The sequence below is a fragment of the Gymnogyps californianus genome, chromosome 10, assembly GCF_018139145.2.
Source record: "Gymnogyps californianus isolate 813 chromosome 10, ASM1813914v2, whole genome shotgun sequence".
Classification (NCBI taxonomy): Eukaryota; Metazoa; Chordata; class Aves; order Accipitriformes; family Cathartidae; genus Gymnogyps; species Gymnogyps californianus.
Window position 1 is genome coordinate 3,017,452 of NC_059480.1, and position 23,481 is coordinate 3,040,932.

The 23,481-nt window shown below is 46.0% G+C and overlaps 1 protein-coding gene across 1 annotated transcript in view; it reads left to right on the forward strand.

Moving 5' to 3' along the window:
* INPP5D (inositol polyphosphate-5-phosphatase D) overlaps positions 1–23,481 on the forward strand; it is a 55,478-nt gene that overhangs the window by 25,511 nt on the left and 6,486 nt on the right. The window contains 19 exon segments of the mRNA XM_050902899.1: positions 2,158–2,308; positions 4,430–4,601; positions 5,850–5,990; positions 10,857–10,944; positions 11,704–11,784; positions 11,963–12,034; positions 12,311–12,434; positions 13,529–13,635; positions 14,178–14,280; positions 15,112–15,308; positions 16,112–16,229; positions 16,737–16,833; positions 18,186–18,324; positions 19,003–19,111; positions 19,267–19,355; positions 19,591–19,672; positions 20,877–20,966; positions 21,130–21,243; positions 22,361–22,443. Of these exon segments, the coding sequence (XP_050758856.1) occupies positions 2,158–2,308; positions 4,430–4,601; positions 5,850–5,990; positions 10,857–10,944; positions 11,704–11,784; positions 11,963–12,034; positions 12,311–12,434; positions 13,529–13,635; positions 14,178–14,280; positions 15,112–15,308; positions 16,112–16,229; positions 16,737–16,833; positions 18,186–18,324; positions 19,003–19,111; positions 19,267–19,355; positions 19,591–19,672; positions 20,877–20,966; positions 21,130–21,243; positions 22,361–22,443 (2,157 nt within the window).

Sequence of the window (23,481 nt, forward strand, 5' to 3'; positions counted from 1 at the left end):
TTCACAGCTGGCATCAAGAAACAGAAGAGTCTGGGAGGACCAATACACTATTTGCATTGACTGGTGTAAATCAGAAGTCATTCTGATTATGCTGAGTTTGTGCTGCTCTAGCAGAGCAGGATCTGGCCTACAGTGTTATGGTCCTGTGAAGTTTTAACCAGCGATTTCTTTTAACACCTCTGGCCTCACAAAAACATAATCCAGTGTTTGCCCAAGCACCGCTTTCATGCTGAATGCGACATTTTCCAGTGTATGAGAATAATAAATCTTGATAAATGCAGGAACACCTGGGAGACAGAAAAGGAGGCTGTCCAGGCAGAGCGCTCAAACATCATACACGTTTGTTATGAAAATCTGTCTTGCTGTGCCTTTAAGGACATGCAGGTGTAGTTAAAAATGAAAGGTATTTTTGATGTCAGGCCTGAGGGCACAGAAGGCTTCAAATGTGGTTCAGTATTGAAAGCACTGTCCTAATTTCTGGCCTGAGATTTTGTTCTTCAGGAAAATTAAGAATAAATCTTATTGCTGCTAGGACTCACTGAAGACATTTTTCTGTGCTGTGCTCACTGGGGTTTATGCCAGCATTTCTCCTGTTTAACCTCTTGGTTTTGCTATATTTGCCTTTTAAACAAAAAAGTTCACAGATAATAAGAAAGTGGGCAAACACAAATGGCAGCTAAATAAGCTTGTTCAAACTTGTATTAAAACTTTGTGTGTGTTAATTTTTACAGCTAATAATTGCAATCCAAAAAGAAATTAAAACATCCTGCCAGTTAGTCAGAGGCAGAATGTCTGAAGTGTGGCTGCGTAACAAGTTATTTCAAATTGGAGGCAAAGCTTTAATTCATTATTAACTAACCATGTTTCCTGTGCAAAATCTAGTTTTGTGCATGTAAAATAGTACAAGTCAAGCCTGCCATTAGGGTGATCAGGTCTTCCTTTTGATTGCCCACTGCTGCTGTATCCCCAGATGTGAACTGTTCCAAGTGTTGCTCTTTTAAGTCAAGAACAACAGTCTTGTGGCCTGAAAAACATCTACTCTGCACCATTCGGCCCCTGCTCCTTGATGTTTTGCTGCATGTGTAGACAGGGCCTTCTTGGGTTGGTTTCTGTGGGAAAACCTCTCGTCCAGAAAGAGAGCACCCTACCAGGAAGAGCACCCCTCGTGAAGAGTGATCAGAGCTTCTGTTACATGTTGGTGTTGCCTTGGGTTTGGATGGTACTTAAGCACAGTTCTGGAGGTAATGCAGAGCTCACTCTTTTGGTCAGGAGGTCTGTGCTGAGCCATGACAAATCATTTCTCTGTCTTTGGTAGGGCCATTGGTTGAAGCAACAGGGCAGAGCTGCAGGGATGGCAGCTGTTCCTGCCTGGTGAATCCGGCAGATTTACTATTCACACCAATGCGTAGATATAATTGCTCTAAAGCTTTGCCTCTGAAGACCTCTAAAACCTTATCTCTGTGTTTGCCCTCTGCAAGTATGCATTTCCTGAGATTAGTGGCCAGGGCTGTGCTAGAAACAGGTTTAGTCACAGTTAAAATTCAGCTGGCAAGCTCGGTGTCATGCCTGACGCATTCACAGTCCTGTGTCCTGAGCCTCAGCTTCCTAAATCTTCATCCGAGCATTTTTTTACATAATACCTTGCTAGCTTGTTTCATTTGAATCTAGTTCTGAACCCTTGAATCCTGGAAGGGATGCTAACATCTAGATTTAGACATGTTTATCTTGCAATTTCACAGAGAAATTCTTCCTGGATACCACAAAATATAACATAGTCCAGGGGTTTTGTGCTCAGTAAATGAGGGAATGCAAAAATTAATCCGGGAGAATTCTTTGTTTTTAAAGTCTTCCTTTGCTTTGAAGCCAAGCACACTGAATCAAATGAGAGAGCTCTTCCATTTGGCTTCAGTGAATCTTTGAGGTTGCCATTTTTGCTGACATTGGCTGAAACGTGTGTGCATATCTGTTTCTGTTTGTGCTGCAGGAGTCGTTCTGCACAGAGCCTGTGGTCAGATGGGCAGTGAGAGCTGGGCTGGCATTCTCTGGACAGCAGTAGTGGGTTTTTCTTTCTCTATGACTTTGTTTTTCCTTCTGTCAGGAGCAGTGTTTCTGTGGTAGGAAATCCCAGACCGTGACAGCCTCTGTGTTTTGTTTCAGGCATCAGAGGGTGTTCCCGTGAAGTATTTTGAGAACTTGGAGGAACTGATAGAATTTTACAAGAAGGAGAACATGGGTCTGGTATGGCACCTCAAATATCCAGTGCCGCGGGAAGAAGAGGAGGCTGCAGATGAACCGGAGGAGGATGCTGGTAAGAAACCCATGATGTGACTTGGTGATGCAGAGCCTTGACACTTACTCTGGACTGGAGATATGCAGTGTAGGCAGGGGGATTAGAGCATGTCATGCAATAAAATGGAGCAGGGCATAGAGAGACCTGAGCTGGCAAGACCTTGAGGCAGTGAGTCATCATGGCTCTGGGGCGGTACCGCATCTGGAGCACCATTTATCTCACCTGAGGGAATACGTTGAGACTCTCTGCAGAAGTATATTGTATCAGGTGCAGGGCTGACTAATCTGTTGTCCTTCATCTGGGCTCAAGCTGGTTTATGTCCAGCCATCTCACGTGTCTCTGCATCCCCCTCCCTGCACTGCATCTGTAGGGCCACTGTTTCAGCAGCAGAGATGCTCCCCTAGAGACTTGGAGCACATCTCTCTGCAGTGCCACGCACCTGCAGCTGCTGTGGGTCTTGGGTCATCTGAAACTTAGGTCCCCTTATCTGCTCTGATCTAGAGGACATTTCTAACAGTCATAACCAGAGGACTCAGATCCTGCAGTGGCAGACAGTCTAACTCTGTGTATAGCGGCAGATGTATGCTGAAGAGGTGTGATTGGCATCATCCCAACTATTATATATGAAATGTCACTGTGGGTTCCTGACACTCACTGGTCTTGGATCATTCCTTGAATTTTTCCTGGATCATCCCTTGGATCTGTCATTGTTCTCCTGAATCCCAGGGGAAGGTCATGCCCACAGAGCCATCCTTCCTGTCCTTTCTGACGTCTGTCCGGAAATGATGAGCATTACAATAAAACTTGTCTGAAGGACATAGTCCCTGTGACAGACAGACAGGCATGTGCACTAAAGCAGATTGATGTGCCTGTGTACATTTATGCAATCCAATGGATGTCTAATAGGAGCTGGAAGATTTTGGTATGCAATTCTCATGAAGAAACAGAACAAAATTTTGCAAAGCTGCTCAGGAAAGATGTTCCTGTTTTTTGGCCAGCTGCACTGAGTCTCCAGCTCTCAGGGCGGGGGAGGGAACTACAGTAAAAATAATACACAGAGAGGCGAGCAGCAGGGGATGAAGTTCTAGCCAAGACTAAGAGCCTTTAGATGAAGAGATATTAGCACTGGGGCTGGGCTGTTCACATACAGAATTTAATCTTGTTAAGGCACTTTGGTGCCATCATGCTGGAGCCATGCAGGGCCTATAGATGTCTGGCCATTTTACACGTAGAATTGCAGAGGTGGAAGATGAGCACCTGGATACCCTGCAGATACACCACCCAGCTGTGCCATTGGTCAGTGCTGCTCTGTGAATCACAGCTTCTGCCCAGGAGCAATGGATCAGTTCTGGGTATCTCTTTGTAATGAAAATTCCACCATTAGGAAGTAATCAAACAAAACCTCACAACTCAACCAGCTACATATGACAGGTGTCACAAAGTGTTGGAGCAACTGGTATGGAAAGAAGGGCAACCATGGTTGGGATAAATGGAGATGAACCCACTCTTCTCCCAGGAGAGGGAGGTATGCTGAGCAGCAGGATGACAGAGCAGAAAAACCGTTTGTGCTTTCAACTTGATGCCCACAAGACAAGGCAGGATACTCAGCCCCTCTGTATTGGATTATGGGGTCTATTTTCTCCATCTGTGTTTGCTTGCTTTACCTGTTCACTTCTTTCCATTAGCAGCTTCTGGTGCTCTTTCTGTCATGCCCCTTCATCCATTCTGCCCCAGTAGCAGATCTCCATGATAATGGTAATGATATGGATGAGGTACAGCTATGTTCTCTAAGCGTTATATTCAAAGTAACTAATTAACCTTCATAGCTGCTCTGCAGGTGGGACAGTCAAACTGACTCCGATGAGGTTACACTGCCAGGCAGAGGCATACGCTGCCTGCATATGAGGTCCAAGCCTGGCAGCTCAGCCCACTGTTCTCACACCACTGACATCCCTGAGAACAGAGCTGGGCCAGTATCAAGCCCTGAGCTTTCCAGCTCTGAAATCAGAGGCCCTTCAGAAGGGATGGTTTCTGCAGTGACTGCCAGTGTGGTGCAGACTCTGCCCTGCCTGTGGGTGAGGGGGAGGAGGTCAAATTGCCATGCTGGGATGACTGTGCCTTTCTCTTCCTCCTTGCCAGACCTGGTACCCACGCCTCCTATCCTGCCCCCACGCAACATCCTCATGGCATTGCCGAGCAGCGAGACAAAGGAGGTATCTTCTCTCCCTGAAAACTCCAGGGTGGCAGATGTTAATAAACTCTCCCTTTCTGAGACACTACTCCAGCAACTGCAGTACCAGGACACAAGCAGGTGAGGATGGCAAGTCACAGGGCTGCAGAATCAGCCTTCAGCCCAGCTCTGTGCTTTCTGGGCCTCTCTGGGACAGCTGAGGACCTATCTGATTCAGCAAAACTACTCCTCATTTATACTATCAAATGAAGAACAGAATCAGATCTACAGTGCATTGGCTACTCTTTACAGTCTGGCTGTCATCTAGAAAAAATACCTTTCTGAAGTATTAAAATCACCAATAGACTTTCTCCACTGAGGTATAGTTTTCTAATATAAAGGATGGTAATATCTGAGAGAACTTGGTGTGTTAGCCGCGTGCCTAAACTACAGATTGTATCAGAAAGCACAAGCCAGTCCTCAAAAAGAATAAACTTGTGTGTCGATTTCCAGGTACTCATACTTACTGATTTATTCTAGCTACAGGTCTGACTCATATTGTCCCACGTGCTAGCTGTGTCAAATCTGGACATGCACTGAAGCCTTAGAGGAAGCCGCATGACATTTAATGACCAGATCTGCAAAGTTTAAAAACAAAATAAAAATAAAATCAGAAGGCATGCCTGTTGGCAGGGCAGTGGGAGGCTGTGAGCCAACAGTGGTTGTGCGTGGCAGTACAGGTCCTGTTGTGGTGGCCCAGTAGCAGCTGGCTGACTGGGAGAAACCCAGTTTTGCCTGCACCATTTCATCTGCTAAGCAGCCAGCTGGGACTTTCTGCATTTGTCAGGGCACAAGACAGCACATACAGTCTTCCTTGTGGTGCTGGCGTCCAGGCACCACAGAGACAGGGAGGAGGGGAGCATCCCATACAGCTCTGTGGTCTTGGCCCCCCTAAGACTGTTTTGGATTGTTTGGAATAAAACCTTCAAAGTGGGACTTGGTGATGTGAAAGGGAGTTTTCATCTCCCCAGAGCCCCTGAGCTGCTGACTATTAGTGACCTCACAGCAGCCTGGCTTTACCTACCAAGGCTAATGATCCCACCATGGCTTTGGTAAAGCCAGGCATCACAAGACTTCCCCTGGCATGGCAGCTCAGCAGTCACAGAGGGGAGGATTTGGGGTGGGGAAGGAGGAAGAGGAGAAGGTGTCAGCAGTGTGGTGGGGGATCCATGGTCCAATTCTGAGAACTGCATATTTACACTGAAATCCAAGACAAACTGCCCCCATCTGGTTGTGCTGGCAGTGGAAGTTTCAGAAAAATAATAAAGCTGTCTGATATTTGGGAGCAGAGAGAAGAGCTGGCTTTTGACCTGTCTGTTTCTTTCACAGTGTCTCCGACGAGCATCTTAAACTCATCCAGGATTACCTGCGAGTTCACATCATCAGTGACTTTGAGATGGTACAGACTGGCTCAAGCAATCTTCCTCAACTGAAGAAACTACTTACACTTCTTTGCAAAGGACTCTTCAGGTAACTACAGGCTGGTTTTCAGAGATCAGAGTATAATGCTGTAACACTGTAGTCTAACGTAGGTTCCACGTGCATGCATTCAGAACCTGCATTTCTGGCATAGGAAATTGGCTTACCCTCAAAAACTTTATATTTAGATCTCGTGACCTGTGATTCTGGTCCAAAGATGTGAAATCTATATAAAAGACATAGCTCTGACAGTGAAGTTTCCCTGTAGGCGGCTTCAGTCAGTGGAGTATTATTTTTTATGCTTTGTTTAGAAAGAAACAAAACAAAAAATGCACTAACTGATTAACTGCATAATTTGGTAATGCATAAATGACACCCACAGAATTGTCAAGCACAAGTCATTTATGGAAACAAGCACATATTGGTGTATAGCTATGTTTTAAACACTGATTTTCCTTCCCACTAATGCCCCGTGAACCTGGAGTGGTTCCACTGATGTCAGTGAAGTCCAGCTCAAATGAAAAGAGAAACAAGCCTAGACTCTATAAATTTTACCATTCCTATTTATAGACTTTCCAGGTCCCAAATAGGAAAACTCTGATAGGGAGCTAAAATCTTGCAGAGCTCCCTCTTTCTTTGGTGGAAGGACGTGATTTTCCCCCCTTGCTGCTTGTAAGCAGATGAGGAGATTAGTCCACGCTTCTGCAGAAATCTTAGAGCACTGTTGCAGAGGGCTCATACTTCCACACTTGTATCTGTGGCTTGCAATATCCTTCTCTCCAGTGTATTTAGAAGAGAGGCTCGTAGTGCTACTGGCCTGATCTTGCCCTCCTTGAGCTCACCAAGGCTGAAGAAAGGGCTAAAATGAGGGATGGATACTGCTGATTTGCTTGGCTTTAACCCATGGAAGGAAGGCAGGGAGTGAGTGAGGGGCTCAGCTGCTTGGGACCACAATTACTCCTCTGAAGTGGTGGGCACTGTGCACGTTTCACCAGGCAAAGGGGGAGGAATATGCAGCCCTGCTCTTTCTGCCAGAAGCCAGCTGCCCACAGACAAGCCCCTGGCAGGACCGAGGACGGGTTGTGCAAAGAGCTGCCCTTCTTCTGCGCCCTGCTTGAGGGTTTTGCTTCTCTACGCCCACAGAGGGGGAGACCCAGGTGGCTAGCTAAGAATAAACCTGAACAATGGAAACTAGAATCTAATGAAATCACAAGTGAGAGTTTTGTGTTACTAAAATACCTCCAGTACTGCTGTTTTGATGATGGCTGGCTTTTTCCATTTCCAACTTCTTATTCTACTTCACGTTATCTGGGTTTCACAACCTCAGTCCTCATGGAGATGGGATGGCAAGAAAGGAGATGCAACAGGTCCACAATCCTCTCAAGTACCAGGACACCTTTTACATTTCCAGATTTTCTGTAGATTTTTTTGGTGACTGGACTTTGCAAAAGCGTCATCTTAGAACAGAGCTGGGTGAGTTCTTCTGCTGATGGAAGCCTGCTGAGCACAGGGGCACTGCACCACCGCAAACATAGCAAAGGGCAAGCTGCCTCCCCTCTGTCCTTCTGGTGGCTGCATGTAGCTATGGAAAGGTATGTCCTCATGCAGTTCTTCCCCCCCTTCCTCAGCATTTTCTGCCCCTACCTCCATTATTTCAGTTGGATGGAGCTGCCTTCTCAGTTTTTTCGTGAAGGTCCAGAACTGCAGGCTGTTTTCAGTCCCAGTCAGATCTCTCTGAGGAACCTCTCCCCCTCTGTTCAGATTGTCCCATGAATCGCTACCATCCAACCAAACTATTTGCTTAGCTTCAGCTGGCTAATAGTCAGATGCTTGGGTATCTTATTTTTTTCTGCAGTCTTAATCTCCGAGGTTGTCTGAGGTTTTAACTTACTTCCCTTATCAGACTTCTGAACTCAAATTTAATCGGTGGCATTACCTGCCATAATTTAAACCTGCCATAAATTTAAAAAATTTGGTTTTTATTTACCTCAGCTTTCTTCAGCTGCGCAGGGATTCCAGCTGAATGTACAGGTAATTCCTAGGCTGCTTCTCAGTGGCTGTGTCCTCTTATTCTTAATAATGTTCAATTTCATTATTTTTACGATATTTGAGAATAGGTTAAAAAAACCAAACAAACAACAAGAAATGTTAATTGGCACAGCTTGAGGTCTTTCACTGGAGTTGAAGCTCCTCTGAATTTCCTGGCACTGCCGAGGGTTAAGAGTGTGCAGGCAGACACTCGCTGTGGCTGGGCTGACCCCAGCTGTTTGTGAGCCACGCTAATTTGCTGTGAATCTGAGGTTTTTGCAATGTTGTATTCTGGCTTCTTCCGAGCTCCCAGAGCCCAGCTGTGCCATCTTTCAGGGTCACTCTCAGACGCACTGCCGTCACTGTGAAAAATTAGCATCCTGATGCCCTTTGGCTGACTCACTTCTGTGTTTTAATACCGGGCTGTGGGTAAGCACTGACTGCCAACGTTAGCAAGGTAGAGGGGATGCATACTGGAGCTGCTCAGTGATTAGGAGAAGAAAAGAGCTTATAGTGAACCATGGGGTTGGGAAAGGAGTTGGGCCAACTGTTTGTGAACAGTCTGTGCCTTTTGCAGTTCGTGTATTATCCATGGACAGGTGCAGGACCCATTTCTGACCAAGGAGCTCAAGCACAGCTGGGCCACAGCAGACCAGGAGCACAGAGTTTGTGATCTCTTCCCCTCCCCCTCCTCACCACTGATCCCTGATTAATTCAGCAAGGACCAGACCCCAATGTGCATTAGAGACATTGAAAGCTGGTTTTAACTCTGCTGGAAGCTGCCGCTGCCTTCTAGGGCTAGCTGTGGCCAAGGGGGTCAGGACAGCCATGGCACGTCTTCTTATCAGAGCCTGGGGGACAGTGGGGCAACGACTCTTGGGAGAGGCTGTTCACTCTGGCAGCCCATATACTAAAAATGAAACAAAACAGAGACTTGTAAGGCTGCTGGGTACTTTTGTGAAGCATTCAGTGCTAAAAGAAATTGGCATACAAGGGTTTCCTTAGTCAGGGGGATCTGCCAGGGGCTGGAAAGCTGACTCATGGAGAGCTTGGTGCCAGTGCAGCTAAGAGTGGGACTACCCATGTGAGTGGACTTTGTTCAGAGTTTCCTACCAGCTTTAAGTGAAAAACACTAATAGTGGCCTGTTCAGCCTGCTACTGTCTGAAGCCATCATTTGGTCATCGATCACTGCTCTGCATGCTCCTATTTATTCTCCCTTACTGGATAATTTGCACATAGAGCTTTTACGGCAGCTTTTCAAGCACTTGTGATACCAGTACTTGTGCAATCGTATGTGGACACACAGGCTTCTGGCACTTCAATGGAGATCACTACATATATTTCCTTTATGCTGTCAAGAGAAGAAAACAAAAGGAGTTATAAGTGCAATTAAAACCACTTTGTGGTTTTGTTGAGTTTGAACGCCTGCAGATGCTCTTCCCCCATCCTCACACGCATGCTACACGTTGCACCGTACAGTAAACAGAGGGCAGTTTTCCCATGAGAAATAGTTTCTGAACTGCTTCAAGCAGCTGCTGCTCTGTGTTTTCGAGAGGTGGCCTACACGTCCTGCAGTCATGGTCACAGTTAATATCCTTTCATTCTTTTCAAATTGAACTTCACCCAATGCTCCTGCAACTGCCTGCAGCCTCCTGGGGCCTGACTCCATGGCTGCAGAAATCAATGGGAGTCTTGGGTTTGGGGCCAGAACCATTTGCAGCGACACTGGCCCTAGGTGATCCAAAGCTGAATAGTGGTGTTGGAGGACTAAGTTTAGCAGATCCAGGTTCCTACAAGTGTCTTGTACTTCTGTGTGCCCCATGGCAAGTCTTTCAGACCGAAATGTGAAACATGAATGCTTAATTTAGGCAATTAATCATCCATGGTTCAGCACCTAGACAAATATCTAAGCTTCAGACAGTCAGGCATACTTTCACTTTGGAGCACTTTCCCAGTGCTCCAAACAGGGAGTAAAATCCGGTCCGTTCAGACTTAGGAAAGTGAGGGAAATCATTAATATCCACTGTTGACTAGGCACAATGCAAGCATCCTAGCGCTGCTCCCCACCATCACCTTCCTTTTGACCTGCGCTCCCTGGCTGCTCTTTCCGTGATAAGTCTTGTCATTATCGGAGCGTGGCTTCTGTGCCAAATTCATACAACAGCATTTTGACAAATGAGCATCCTGTGGAATCTAATTGGAAAATGCCGAAGGAATCTCGTTGTCACCCGCAAACGGTTCCCGTTCAAGAGATTAAAGGCTGGCTCTTCCACCCCCTCGCTGCGCCTGGCCCCTCTTTGTCATGTGAGCTGAAAAATCTAAAAATTAGTTTCCTCTTCGTGCAGTGTCCCCAGCACCCTGCATCAGCCTCAGCAGCTGCACAAGACCTGTGCAAAACCGAGCTGCTCCTGCCGCTGCGGCATTCATAGGCACCAAACTTCGCTGGGCTTTGAGATTTTTGAGTGCACTTTCATCTATGAGTTGCCATAGTTGGGTTGATGCTGGTTTTACACAGCGTCCTCAGGTTTGGCCCAGACTGGGCCATCTTTCTGGGGAGATTTAGGAAGTTAACATCTCCAAAGCAAAAACCGAGGAACAGCCGGTATGCCCATGCTTCAGCCATTGCCGGATAAAGTCAGTTGCCTAAGTCTAAGCTGCCTTCGTTGGCAATGTCATTAAGGCAGCTCAGAAATGCTCTCATCACCCATCCCACCAACTCAGAGGGCAGTTAGCAGCAGAGGACAAGAGCATGACACATGGCAAGAGCAGGCCTAGTGTGAATGTGTGCCCGTAGTCTCTGCTGCGTGGCTTTGTCCAAAGAGACCAAGTGCTAACCTACGCAGGGACCCAACCGCAGCCTTAGACCTCTGCCATGTCTCTGTTCCCAGCGAAGCCTCTAGGACTCTCCCATCTCTGGAATCCATCCAGAAGGTGTTTGAGCAGCAGCTGCACCCTGGTATCCATCAGCGCTCACAAGTAAGTCGGCTGGAAGGTAGGAAAAGGAGAAGAGAGAGGAGTGTGGGTGGCTGTCAGCACAGGGGGAGGGAAGGGTTCCGGTTGCACAGCAGTGACCAGTGGGATTCAGGTGGTCAGTTACCACTTCTGTTCTCTCTAGCCTCTTTCTGGCTGCAGTGCCGAGGGCACACAGTGAGTTACATCCCCACAGTTTCACTTATCCCATAGTCCCCTCTGCCTGCTCCCCCGTCCTGCCCAAGAGGAAAGTGCAGCGAACTGCCTGAGGACTTTTGTCTCCCCATCCTCCCTCAGCCTGTGGGCTAGGACTGCACATTTGTCTTTCCATAAACTCACTCCAGGGTGTTTCACTGCCAAATCCTTCCTTCCTCCAGCCCACGTAAGTCCCATGACCTTCCTCTCCTTGCCAGTAGCCCAGAAAACCAGAAGTCCAGGACTTCTATATGTTGAGCCCTGGACCTGGTCATGCAAACCTGTCCCCCAGCAGCAAGCTGACTCCCTTGCATGCCCAGCTGCCTCTAACCTATGGACAAGGTTTGCAAATTTGTCCTTCCACCCTCCCATACTTCTGCATGTTCAGCCAAACTCCATGCTCTTGTGCTGCCCGTTATGGATTAGAGTGGCAGAGGCACAAGTGCTGCTCCTTGCTCTGTGTGAGAGCTGTTCCTGGGGCGAGACTGCTGCGCTTCCAGGCCATGTCTGTGGGTTTTGTAATTATGCATATCTCTCTCTCTCTTTTTGTTTCTATGTTGCGGTTATCAGATTCTCGGTGAAGCTAGTCCAGTCAATATTGTATTGAAACTCAATCAGCTGATTTCTTTGCTGTCTTCCATTGAAGAAAAGGTAGAGTTTTAAAGCTATTTTATCTTATCTTCTTGTCATCTTTTGCCACTAGTTATGCTTCTTGTTCATCATCAGTGCAATCCTCTGCTACAGTAAGATGTCTTTGCTCTGACTTCATTACTCTCAATGTAGTGCAGAATCACCAAATGCAATTTGGTACGCATAAATTCTTTTACAGGTGAAAACACTGTTGATTGAAGGCCCTGATTCAACACACCGGCGCTCCCTTATCCCCCCTGTCACTTTCGAGGTAAACATACTTCTTTAACAATGGTGATCACAATGTGGAAGGACAGTAACGCAGATTTATGTCGGTATCTCAGTTCCTGGGAACTTTGCTGTGCTGCCACAGAGATAACAGCTATTCCTGGATGCTGTTTAGCACCATGCAAATGCTTAAGAGATGTCTAGTGAGATTGGCATAACGACGATATGTGTCCATGAATTCAGGCAAGTGTTACATTTGTAATACACATGACTGAAGTGTAGAAGATCACTTATGAAAAATCTCTCTGTTTTCCAATAGGTGAAAGCTGACTCCCTAGGAATTTTCTCAAAAATACATCTCAAGGTTGATGTGGAAATGGGAAAACTGATTATCAAGAGAGCTAAGGATGGTCCAGAAGACAAGTTTTATACCCACAAGAAAAGTAAGGTGCTTCAGGTCACAAATGCAGGACTAGACTCTCGGTCCCTTGGATGATGGGGAGGGGTTCCCTTTGGCCCCACTGAGGGCAAGGTTTGGCCCAGAGTGCAGATATTTCTGCTAGGTCCTGGGTGTTGTGCAAGGCTCCAGTCAGTCTAGACTGCCTATCCCCAAAGCGGCCTGCAGAGAGCAAGGAGTCAGTACTGGGGTAACCAACTTGCACAGATTGTTTTAGACCTGGCCTCCTGGTCTAAATGAAGACAGTGGTAGCAGGACTGCAAGGGAGCAGGTTTTGATAGAAGATTCCCCATAGAGCTGGTTGCAATAGACCCATTTTCTACTGAAAAGCAATGTCACTTGGAAAAAAACCCCAACATTCTGCAGGAACATACTGACTTCTGTGATGATTTTTGATGGTAAAAAGCCAGATACTCAGTTTCAGTGACATTTTTTCAGTGAATTTCCCCTTGATTTTTTTTTTTTTTTTTTTTTTTTTTTTTTTGGTATGTGAATCAATATCTCTACTGATGAGCAATGCCAGTTTGGTCTGTGAAGGCCCAATTCAAACAACTTCCCTTTTTTTCTGTTGTGTTTCTGGGCAGGCAGCTCACTGAGATTGAGCCAAACAGGGTAGGATTTATCAGAGAGTAAACGATGCCCTTGGGCTCTCTCCTGCTAGAAAATCAACCTGTTGCTGGCAGTGATTGAAAAGATTAGCTTTCATGTATGGCTTTCTCCAGCTGGTGTTCATAATTACTTAGCTGCTATTTTAGATGGGGAAGAATCACCTTTACCACCAAATGAGGTTTTACCTCCTCTTTCACAGATGGGGAAGGAATGTATGTAGGCTGCCTCAGGATACAGAGAGATTGCCTGCAGGAAGCCAAGGCTTCACTTCGGACTGCAGGGCTTGGTATGGACAACAGCTCCAGGCAGAATGAGTTTTGGGGGTCCTCATTAAAATGTAGTTATGTGGGGCAAAGTAAGCCTCAGACATAAAAGACCATCTAAGTCCTGAGCCTGCGAGCAGGGTCCTGTTAGTTTTGGTGGGATTCTAGTTTCAGTGACTGCAGCTCATGACACCCAGTCTCTGTTTAGTCTTGCAGCTTATCAAGTCCCAGAAGGTCCCTAACAAACTGGTGATTGTGCTGGAAACAGAAAAAGAAAAAACGCAGCGGAAGGAATATGTCTTTTCTGATTCCAAGGTACATACACAATGTTTCCTTCCTGCCAGCCCAGAGCAGGTACCTGGGTGGGAGTGGTACAAGGGGCATTCCTTAGCAGAAAGAGGAACTGTTGAAGGACAGTAATTGGCTTTGCAAAAATGAAATTTCTCCTTTGTTCTGGAAACATCCGGAAAATGAACAAGTGTACTGTGTAAAGGGAGATATTGGAGAGGGCAACCATACCTAGGTGCTGTCACTGAGGCAGGAGAACAGAGTGTCAGCAAGCAGTAAGAAGAGGCAAGGAGAGTCGTGTGAGGGTAGCTGCAAAAAGGTTCATATAGACAAACAAGAGGGAAGTCTAGACTTTCTTCTGGCCGGCTCAGCACTTGTTAAAGTAATCCACAAGCTAAGTGCCCAAGAAAGTACCATAGGAAAGACAGCCTCTTCGAAGGTTTCAGGATAGTGGAGAGCTAATCTGCTCTTCCAGTGTGCTTGGAATTTCCTGGTTCAGCTAGTTTTTCAAGAGGTGGTGTTGGAGGAGTTAAGCATCTCATTAATTGTCTCTGCTTCTCCGTGTCTAGAAGAGAGAAGGGTTCTGCCAACTTCTGCAGCAGATGAAGAATAAACACTCGGAGCAACCAGAGCCTGATATGATCACCATCTTCATTGGGACCTGGAATATGGGTATGGGCTCCCTTCTGACATGGGTGTTCCTTCAGACACTTGCCAAAATGTGTGCTCACCTGCCATGATGAGCTCCAGACACTGTGTTTGTTCTGTAGCAGATCTGTATACCAGGATTGTCTTCCACTGGGACAGGGGAAGAGCTGATCTCTAGGCTTATTCTTGCATGCGGTTTGACACTTTTCATGGTTCCAGTCAAAGGACCATAAAGTTGGCCCTGATGGGTACTGAAGGATTCCTCCAATGACAGGGAGTAGTGGCTGGCACAAAGCTGGTGCAGCAGTGTATGCTATCCTCCACCTTGCAGAAAGGGCAGGAGCAATTCCAATAACTGCATGTCAGCTGCTTCTGAACCTGACTAGGGACTGTTCATGTCCAGCCTGGGAAGAGAGCTGAGTATCTGCAATATTTAGAGAAGGGGACAGGGTGTAGTTGAGGATAGTGGAATTTAAGTTATTTTTCCCACTTTGGGAGAAAAGCCTGGTTCAACTGCTGTAAGCTGAGCTGTCTATGCTCAGTCATACTTAAGGGGTAAGGTAAAGGCAGTGGCAGGCCAGGAGTACAGCTCCCTACCTTTACACTTGGCTAGCCTTGGCCTTGGTAAGCTAATGGAACAGAGGAAGATGGTCAAAGCAGAGTCACTCCTTCATCAGTGAGTCAGGTGGGGTTAACGTCTTTGTCATCTTAGAATAGTGTGCCCTGGCTGATATGAAACTGATACAGCACAGAGTGAATGTGAAGCCTGTTAGTTCTGTCCCCATGGGTTGTCTGTATCCTGGGTTTGACGGAACATACTCTGACTTACTTTGGTGTTTGATCTGTTAATAAAAGGTGCTGCACCTCCCCCAAAGAAGATCACCTCCTGGTTTCTCTCCAAGGGGCAGGGGAAGACCCGTGATGACACTGCTGACTACATTCCTCATGACATCTATGTGATTGGCACCCAGGAGGATCCCCAAGGGGAGAAGGAATGGCTGGAGACCCTGAGGCAATCCCTGCAGGAAATCACCAGTATCAGCTTCAAAGTGGTGAGAAGTTATTCCAGTTATTGCACATAACTCAGGCATATGAGGAGAGTACATGTTGTGCAAATAAGAGACAGAGGAATAAGTGGCATTTTGCCTACACCTCCTCTGCTTCCCTCCCTTTATTGTCATTGCATTTGGATGAGGGAGAGTGAACTGAATCTGTCTGTGGACTCCACGAGATCCTCCCCTGGAGCTGGCTAGATGGGCATACTGCGATGGACCGTGACCCCCGAACTGCCAAAGCAGGAACCCTGCCATGAAGCTCCTCTGCTGGCCAGCCTGGGAGCAAGGGGCAGATGCTGAGCACCTGAATCAAGTGGTGGTGATATTTTGACCTTCATAAAGGAGGAGACTGTAAAACTTTCTGAGCCAGCTGTAGCCTAGATCTCACCCGAGGCTATTGCACTTTCAGAATAGGATGTAACAACACACAGGCACAATCATAAAAGAAACTGAACCTTATTAAGACCAGGTTTGGGCATTCCTGAGTTGCAGTGATGTCAAGAAACAAATCTAAGCATATCTGGAAAGCCACAGAAGAGCAGGACTTAGGACTCTCATGGTGATTGGGAAACTGTATTTTGTGCAAGCAAGGCAATCCAATGATTAACTAAAACATAGCACTAGAAAATAGCTAGGTCCTTCCTCCCACCTTTGATTTAAATGACTGAGAGCATATCCTGAGCACAGGAAGAAAATTTGTGTAGGAGAAGTACTACAGAAGGAATCAGGAAGGCTGCAGCTACAGCACAGCTCTGCAGGTATGTGCAGAAAGATAACCTCTAACCTTCCCATCCCTGCAGATAGCAATCCATACCCTCTGGAACATCAGGATTGTTGTACTGGCCAAGCCAGAACATGAGAACCGCATCAGCCACATCTGCACAGACAACGTGAAGACAGGCATCGCAAACACACTGGGTGAGGAACAGACCCGGTGTTGTCCAAAGGACTGAGATCTGTTCAGTCTGTGCCAATACTGTCCTTGAAATGGAACAGCTCTTTCTCCACAAGACTTCTTTGACTACGTTTATGTGACACTAGTGGTACTAAAGTTATATCCCACTAGCACTGATTATATCTTACCCTGTAAGAAAGGAAATCTATTTGTGTGTATACTTAGTGCATATATATGTGTATTTGTATTCCCGGCAAACACCTTTGATTTGGCTATTGGACTGCTCTTTCTTGGCTTTCATGAGGAAATTGCACTTCTTTCCCTTCAGCTAATTTTTTTTAGCATCCTTAGAACATTTGTTACCACAGTCTTTGCTGTATGTACTAGTTCTTTCTGTGCTGATTAAGTCAAGTTATTTCTCTTCTCCATCCTTCACTTCACTTAAGATGTGCTAGGTGCTTTATTATCTTTGCTAGACTCAGCCTGGAGGTGGATTGATTTCTTGACGTTTTTGGCTTATCTTTTTCCAGGTAATAAAGGAGCTGTGGGGGTGTCATTCATGTTTAATGGAACCTCCTTTGGGTTTGTTAACAGCCATTTGACTTCAGGAAGTGAAAAGAAACACAGGTAAGATACATCCTCCCCTCTCAAAAATGGATGTTGACCCAGGGTGAAATTCTCTGGGCCATATTTGGAAGGAGGGCCCACCAGACAGTCACAAGCATGTTTTCCGGACCATAAAAAATTGTTAAATGTATCCTGGGAGGGCATCCTGTGCTAAAGACGCTGCTCACTGTGTCACCATTTAAATGAGGGACTTCTGCTATATGGCCATACCACATGGGTGCAGCTGAAATGGACAGCAAAATGATTTCAGAGCCAAGTGTAAATGTCTTGCACAACACTTGTGTGACCTGTCATGCAAGCCCAGCACATGAAGAAAACAGTTCCCTGATCTACAGTGTTTTGGAGAGATGTGGGAAGGCTCTTCCCATCCCAGAATAATGTGCTGAAGGGGACTGTCTGCCTCCTCACTGTACGCAGCGCTCAAGCATGGGAGCTGTGGTGCGCCCTGGGGCACAGCTGAGAAAGATCCTGCTAGGCAGAGCATGCTGTCAGGAATACCAAGAGGGAGGCGTGTAGCACAGAAATATCTCCGCAGTGGCTAATTCTCTATACCCAGCTGTGAAATGAGTTTCCATGGTCTAGGCAGGTTCTGTGCAGCACAGGACTGGAAGGCAAAGATCCCGACATTGGTGGGAGATCTGTGCCCACACTGGGAGGATCTGGAGCAGTTGGAAGGAGTAGTTTTGAAAGCAAAGAGGACTTGAAATGAAGAGGTTGGCTTTGCCATCTTTCCCAGTCCAGGACCCAGAAAACAGATGGTGTGGGATTTCTGCACAAGGTCTTTGCCACTGATGGAGTTAACGTCTATGGAAGGGTTCCCCAGGGCCTGGAATAGCTGCCAAAATCTAGTTATGTGTTTGCTGCTGAAATCTGAAGGCAACAATCTAATGCTGGGTTTCTAGGACATGCAGCTCAGAAAAGCACAGCCCCAGGAGGCAACAGAAGTGGCTTTAGGACAGCTTTCCAGCCTTTCAATTCAGGTGGAAACAGTCCGACACTCAAGGTAGAGCAGCCCGGAGCTGCTGTAAATGCCACTGCCCCCTCCTCACTGCAGGCTGCCCTCCTGCTCCCCAGCCCACACACAATACAAACTGCAGCATGAGAGCTGTGCTGCGTTGCTGGTTGCATGAAGTAGGTTGGCTCACTGGGAGACACTGAGCACGTTACCTGGGCCTGTCTGCTGAGGTGCAGTGCGAGGCAGGGGTGGCAAGCTCTCAGCTTCTGATCTGCTCTTCTCTAGATGTTGAGCCAGATAGGTTCTTGCCTGGTAAAGCGGCAGTCTCTGCCAGCCCAGGCATTTAGAAATTGCATGGCAATTTAGTATGTCAGGCAGATGTTTCTTGTCTTGACAGACGCAACCAGAACTACATGAACATCCTGCGCTTCCTGACACTGGGAGATAAGAAACTGAGTCCGTTTAACATCACTCATCGCTTTACTCATCTTTTCTGGCTGGGAGACTTGAACTACCGCGTGGAACAGCCCCCAACGGTTAGGGACTCTGTGTGAATCCCTGGAGAGAAAAAACACTGTGTTGCTATAGAAGCACTACCTTTTTCTAATCTAGGGCAACATGGCAGAAAGAGGGGAGGCAGAAGGGATCCCCAGGGCATGAGTGTGACACCAGTTGAGGGAAAGTAAGGAAATTCCCTTTGCCCTCTCCAAGGATTAATGGACCAGGAATGCCGACTGGCACACTTTGCTGCTCCAGGCAGCATTGCTTCCCCAGACCTCCCAACTCTCCGTCCCAATGTGAGCAAGCATCTGTCCCTGAACAGCTTGATCCAGAGATTGCCTTTCTGCTCTATTTGGTTAGCTTTTAATGGCTCAAAACAGGCCTTCAGAAACAGGCAAGCCATAAATAAATACTGGGTAGGTTTCAGTAGGCGGGAGACAACAGCAAGCCTGGTGTTGATGTGCATCTGGGGGGGGTGTGTGTGTGTGTATGCTTGTGTAGGGGATGTGTGGGCATTTTGATGCCTGTTTTGATAGACAAATATTCAGCCACACAGCAAAGACTGGGGCCTTTCAGTGAGGGGAAAGGTGGGGAAGTGGCAAGGGGTATGGCTCTGTGAAACAGTTCAGAAGCACTTGCCAGCTCACCAATGAAGGGAATATTTATAAGAAGGTTTTGCATCATCTGCAGCTCTGCTGTTTCCCTGTTGGCAGGAAGCAGAGAATATTATCCAGAAGATCAGGCAGCAGCAGTATCCGGAGCTGCTGGCTTTCGACCAGCTGCTTATAGAGAGAAAGGACCAAAAGGTGTTTCTGCAGTTCGGTAAGATTCTGAGTTTGTTGCCAGGTTCCTCTCCCATTTCCAGCAACTTTCTCTGCCAGACTTGATGTGGGGCAGGGTGTACAGAGCTCGGCTGTCTTGCCCAGATGAGGGTTCTCAATGGGCCAAACTGTAACAGAGCTATCTCTCTGTTTTAGAGGAAGAAGAGATTACTTTTGCTCCAACCTACCGTTTTGAAAGAGGCACCCGGGAGAAGTATGCTTACACCAAGCAAAAAGCTACAGGGGTAGGTGAAAACTGATTTCCCTTCAGAAGTATATGGCAGAGCAGGGAAAGTAACTCCTACAGAAGAAAGTGACCTAAACCAATCTCTGAGTTTTCTGCCCTTGTAGTGTTTTGAAAGGAGTCAATACAACCAAAAAGATTTGACACAAATAGATGGTGCTTGGGCAAGTGAATTTCCTGTTCTTTTGTGAACGGATCCTTTCCCTTCTTGACATCACTTCTCCTTTGGTTTGCAGATGAAGTACAATTTGCCATCCTGGTGTGATCGAGTGCTCTGGAAATCATACCCCATGGTGCACGTTGTGTGTCAGTCCTATGGTGGGTAGATAACAGATTGTAGATAGCAAAGCAATCAGTCTGAAACGGAAATGATTCAGAGCAGAGTCTGTAGGATCTCCCTGCACTGCCAGGCACTCAGCATAGAGGGACCTGATGTTAAACCAGGCAGAGTGGAGCCAAATCTCTCTGCCTGTAACCTTACAAGGTTGGGAATTAATTCTGTTATTCTTTTATATGCAGAATACCACTCAGCTGCAGCTGTCCAGCTTTAGGCCACGCTGCAGGATCACTTTACACCAGTTATTTCTTGGCAACAACCACCACTTTTCCTGTGCAGTTACCACCAGGAGCTGCTTACTTGATGGTGCCAGCGGGGCAGACCCTGTGTACACAGTCCAGTCTGCAGAGGCTGGAGCTGCAAACATCTCTTTTCTATCAAATCATATTCCAGAAGGACTGTGTGGTACCAAGAGCCTGTTCCCTTTCTTGCTGAGAAGCGTCACAAAAGTGCAGTGCAGGGAAGAGAGGAAGCCCACAAGACCTGTTTAAAAAAAGACTCAGATAGTAGTTCCTGAAATTTCATCGACTAGATGTAGGACCAAGCATCTGAGTATGATGTTGATGGTTTCCTATTCATGGGATTGAGAAGAGGGCTGTAGAATTCTCTTGGGGGATAAAGTGGACTGATCTGATCTCAGAGCCGATGATGATGAAGTGTGTGGTCAAATAAGCACCTCTAGAAAGTCTGGCATCTGCTTTTATACACTGTTCTGTTCAATGGACTGGGCTTGCTGGAACTCAGTGTGCACTTAGGTCAAGTCAAGACCTTGCTCACTCGCTGTTAATCTTGGGCCAGGAGTTGCTCTGTAGCACTTAAGTAGCACCAGTGTATTTTTGTGTGATTTCCTGCCATATTAGAGCTTTAATTAGCTGTGCATGTCGCAGAGGCAACCAGGAAGCCTGCAAGTGCTTTTTGTATGGGGGGAATCTAACACTGACAGTCGCTTGCAAAATTATATGGTAAAGTTGTGTCCATTAACCAAATCTTTATGTATTTTGACAAGAGAGTTACATTCCTATATAATAACATGAGATTATGTAGAAACACCTTTGACTAGAGACAGTTACCACAGCGACAGTTATGTTTTCTGGAAAAGTACCGAATAATATTTCTATTGTAGCGATCTCACTGGAGCAGGGCAGAAGAGCAGGGCAGTAACTATCCTCCATTTGTCGTTGGCAGGCTGCACCGCTGACATCATGACAAGTGACCACAGTCCTGTCTTTGCCACCTTTGAAGTGGGAGTCACCTCACAGTTTGTTTCAAAGAATGGTTAGTCAGGCTGGGTGCAAGCGTGCTGTCTTCACCTTTGAATATATAATGCAGTGCTTTGTATATGTTGAAAGAAAAAGCTGATTCTTAAAGAATCCACTCAAAAACGCCCTCTCTTTATCTCCCACTGAAAATGCCATTATTTTCCCTTCCTCTTTCCTAGATTCCAAGTACATGGATTCCCAAGGGGAGATAGAGTTCCTGCACTGCTACGCTACTCTGAAGACCAAGTCCCAGACCAAGTTCTACATCGAGTTTCACTCTAGCTGCTTAGAAAGTATGGTTTTGCCTATCTTTATTCTTTCTGTCGGTTTCCTGCTTGTTTGGATTAGTTCCCATTCCTCTTGCTTTGTTCTAAATAAATAGCTGTGTGGATCCCTTGTTCCAGTGCAAAACAGGGATGTCCTAGAGATTTGTTGTAGTTTACAAGTCATCCTATACTGTCAGCAATACAATCCAAAACCCACAGCCATTTACCTGTAATCCATGCTTAGACATGTAGCCTTCCACTATTTCTTCTATCTTGTTTGGCAATCATCTGATCATCTCTTTCTTGAAGAACAACACATGTTCTTGCTTGTCACACAGAAAATCTCTACTTAGCAAACACATGATTGATTACATTTCTAATTGTGCCTGCTACAAATGATCAGGTGCTTTCAAAATAAAGCATCTGCATTATGCTAATAAAAATAATTTAATTACCCTGGCTTAAAAAAGAATAAGTCAGAGGATCAACTTAAAGTGAAAGGAAAGATAGTGATTTGATTCTGTAAATGGGACTGTGTACCCACCAGTGCTGCAGATTTTACTCTCTGTCCCTGTGCAGCAGGGCTGTCTCAGCTGTTTATGTAATGCGAGCCTACATGCCCTTGCTGTGGTTTTTTTTAAGCGATTCCCCATCACAGGACTGCTCCTGTAAGTGGGACAGCATGCCTTCGGTGTATGCTTCATCACATTATCGCATGTCAGAGCGCTGTGTCAAAGACAGTTCCATAAAAGATTATTTTTTGGCTGTATCAAAATTTGCATAAATTTCTATGGAAACAGTGTATTACGAATCTTAAATTAGAATTTCAAAAGTGTGCTATCTTGAGTGGCGTAGGAAGAGCTGTCATGTTCTTATCCTCCAGTCCATGTATGCACTGAGCTTTTCAGTGCCAAGTTTAACTGTAAAATAAAACCATTTAACAATGCTCCAGTAAAATCACTTGTAAATTTACTGTGTAAACATTCACCCAAAGATCAGACTTTAAGCTTCTTAATACTTTTAAAACTTGTGTCCAAATGGGAAAATAATTGTAGGCCTTTTGGAGATCTAGCATCTGAAAAGGATTTGTAGCCAAGTTCTTGCTCTCTCTCTTCTGGTGAACTCCTTTCTCATCACTTTGCAGGTTTTGTAAAGAGCCAGGAAGGAGAAAATGAGGATGGGAATGAAGGGGAGCTTGTGGTAAAGTTCGCTGATGCTCTTCCAAAGGTAAACTGGGACTATGTTTCCATATCCATATGGAAGAGAAGCCTTCCACTTGCATCCCATAAGCAACATTATGTCTTTTGCTTATATAAACATTACTTTCAGGAACATGGTTGTGGTCTTGTTTACACTCAAAAGGGACTGTAAGAATGCAGGATGGGCTTAAGCTAAACAGAGTATATTATAAGCAGGAAGGGACTTTCTTGCCAGTATACTTTCATCTGTATCGGGAATTTTGCTGGCCTGATTACATCACTCAAGAGCGTGACTTTTTTCTCACCTTTTTAGTGAACATAACTATGCTGACAAGTCTCTTAAGCAGGCCCATTTTTTTTGTTTGTTTGTTTTAGATGGAAGGTAAAACAGCTGTGCTGGAGTTTCTTTGCCCAGTGAGACAAAGTTTTTTTTCTTGGTATTTTTGAGAAAAGTTGACTAAGTATTTTTGACCTGTTTTAAAAAGACCATCAATGGCCAGAAGTAGTGTTCTGCATGTCAGTGTCAGAGACAAGTCCTATCCTTGAGATCAGAGCTGTTCTCCATTTCCTGGCATGGTGGGAGCTGGAAGAACTATCAGAGCTCTTAGATTTGGAGCAAATATGCATGTCAGTACCCTTCTGAATAGCCCAAAAGAAGAACCGCTGACTTTGGAAAGAGTGCCTTACACTGAGAGATTGGGGAAAGACTCTACAACAAATGATTGTAACAACAGCCAAACAGATTTTTGGGAACAGACTGTAATCAGAGTCCAGATCACTTCCTCTTAGAGCAATTTTCAGTCTGCACTGTAGGAAAAAACTGTAGCTCAGCCCACTGTGAGTGTTTGATGTGTAGCATTCTGTCTGCTGTGCTGGGAGCAAGAGTGGGGGGACTCTAAAAGTGTGTAGCCTTCTACCGCAGATCTCCAAACGTCATCGAAGAGGCTGATCCTGGGGGTGACATGATACCCTCATGGGTCTGTTCAGCTGAGTTTTGCTCATTTGGGACTGAGGCACAGGGAGAACTGTGTTCATGTAGACCACCTATTGTGTTGACCCACATTAA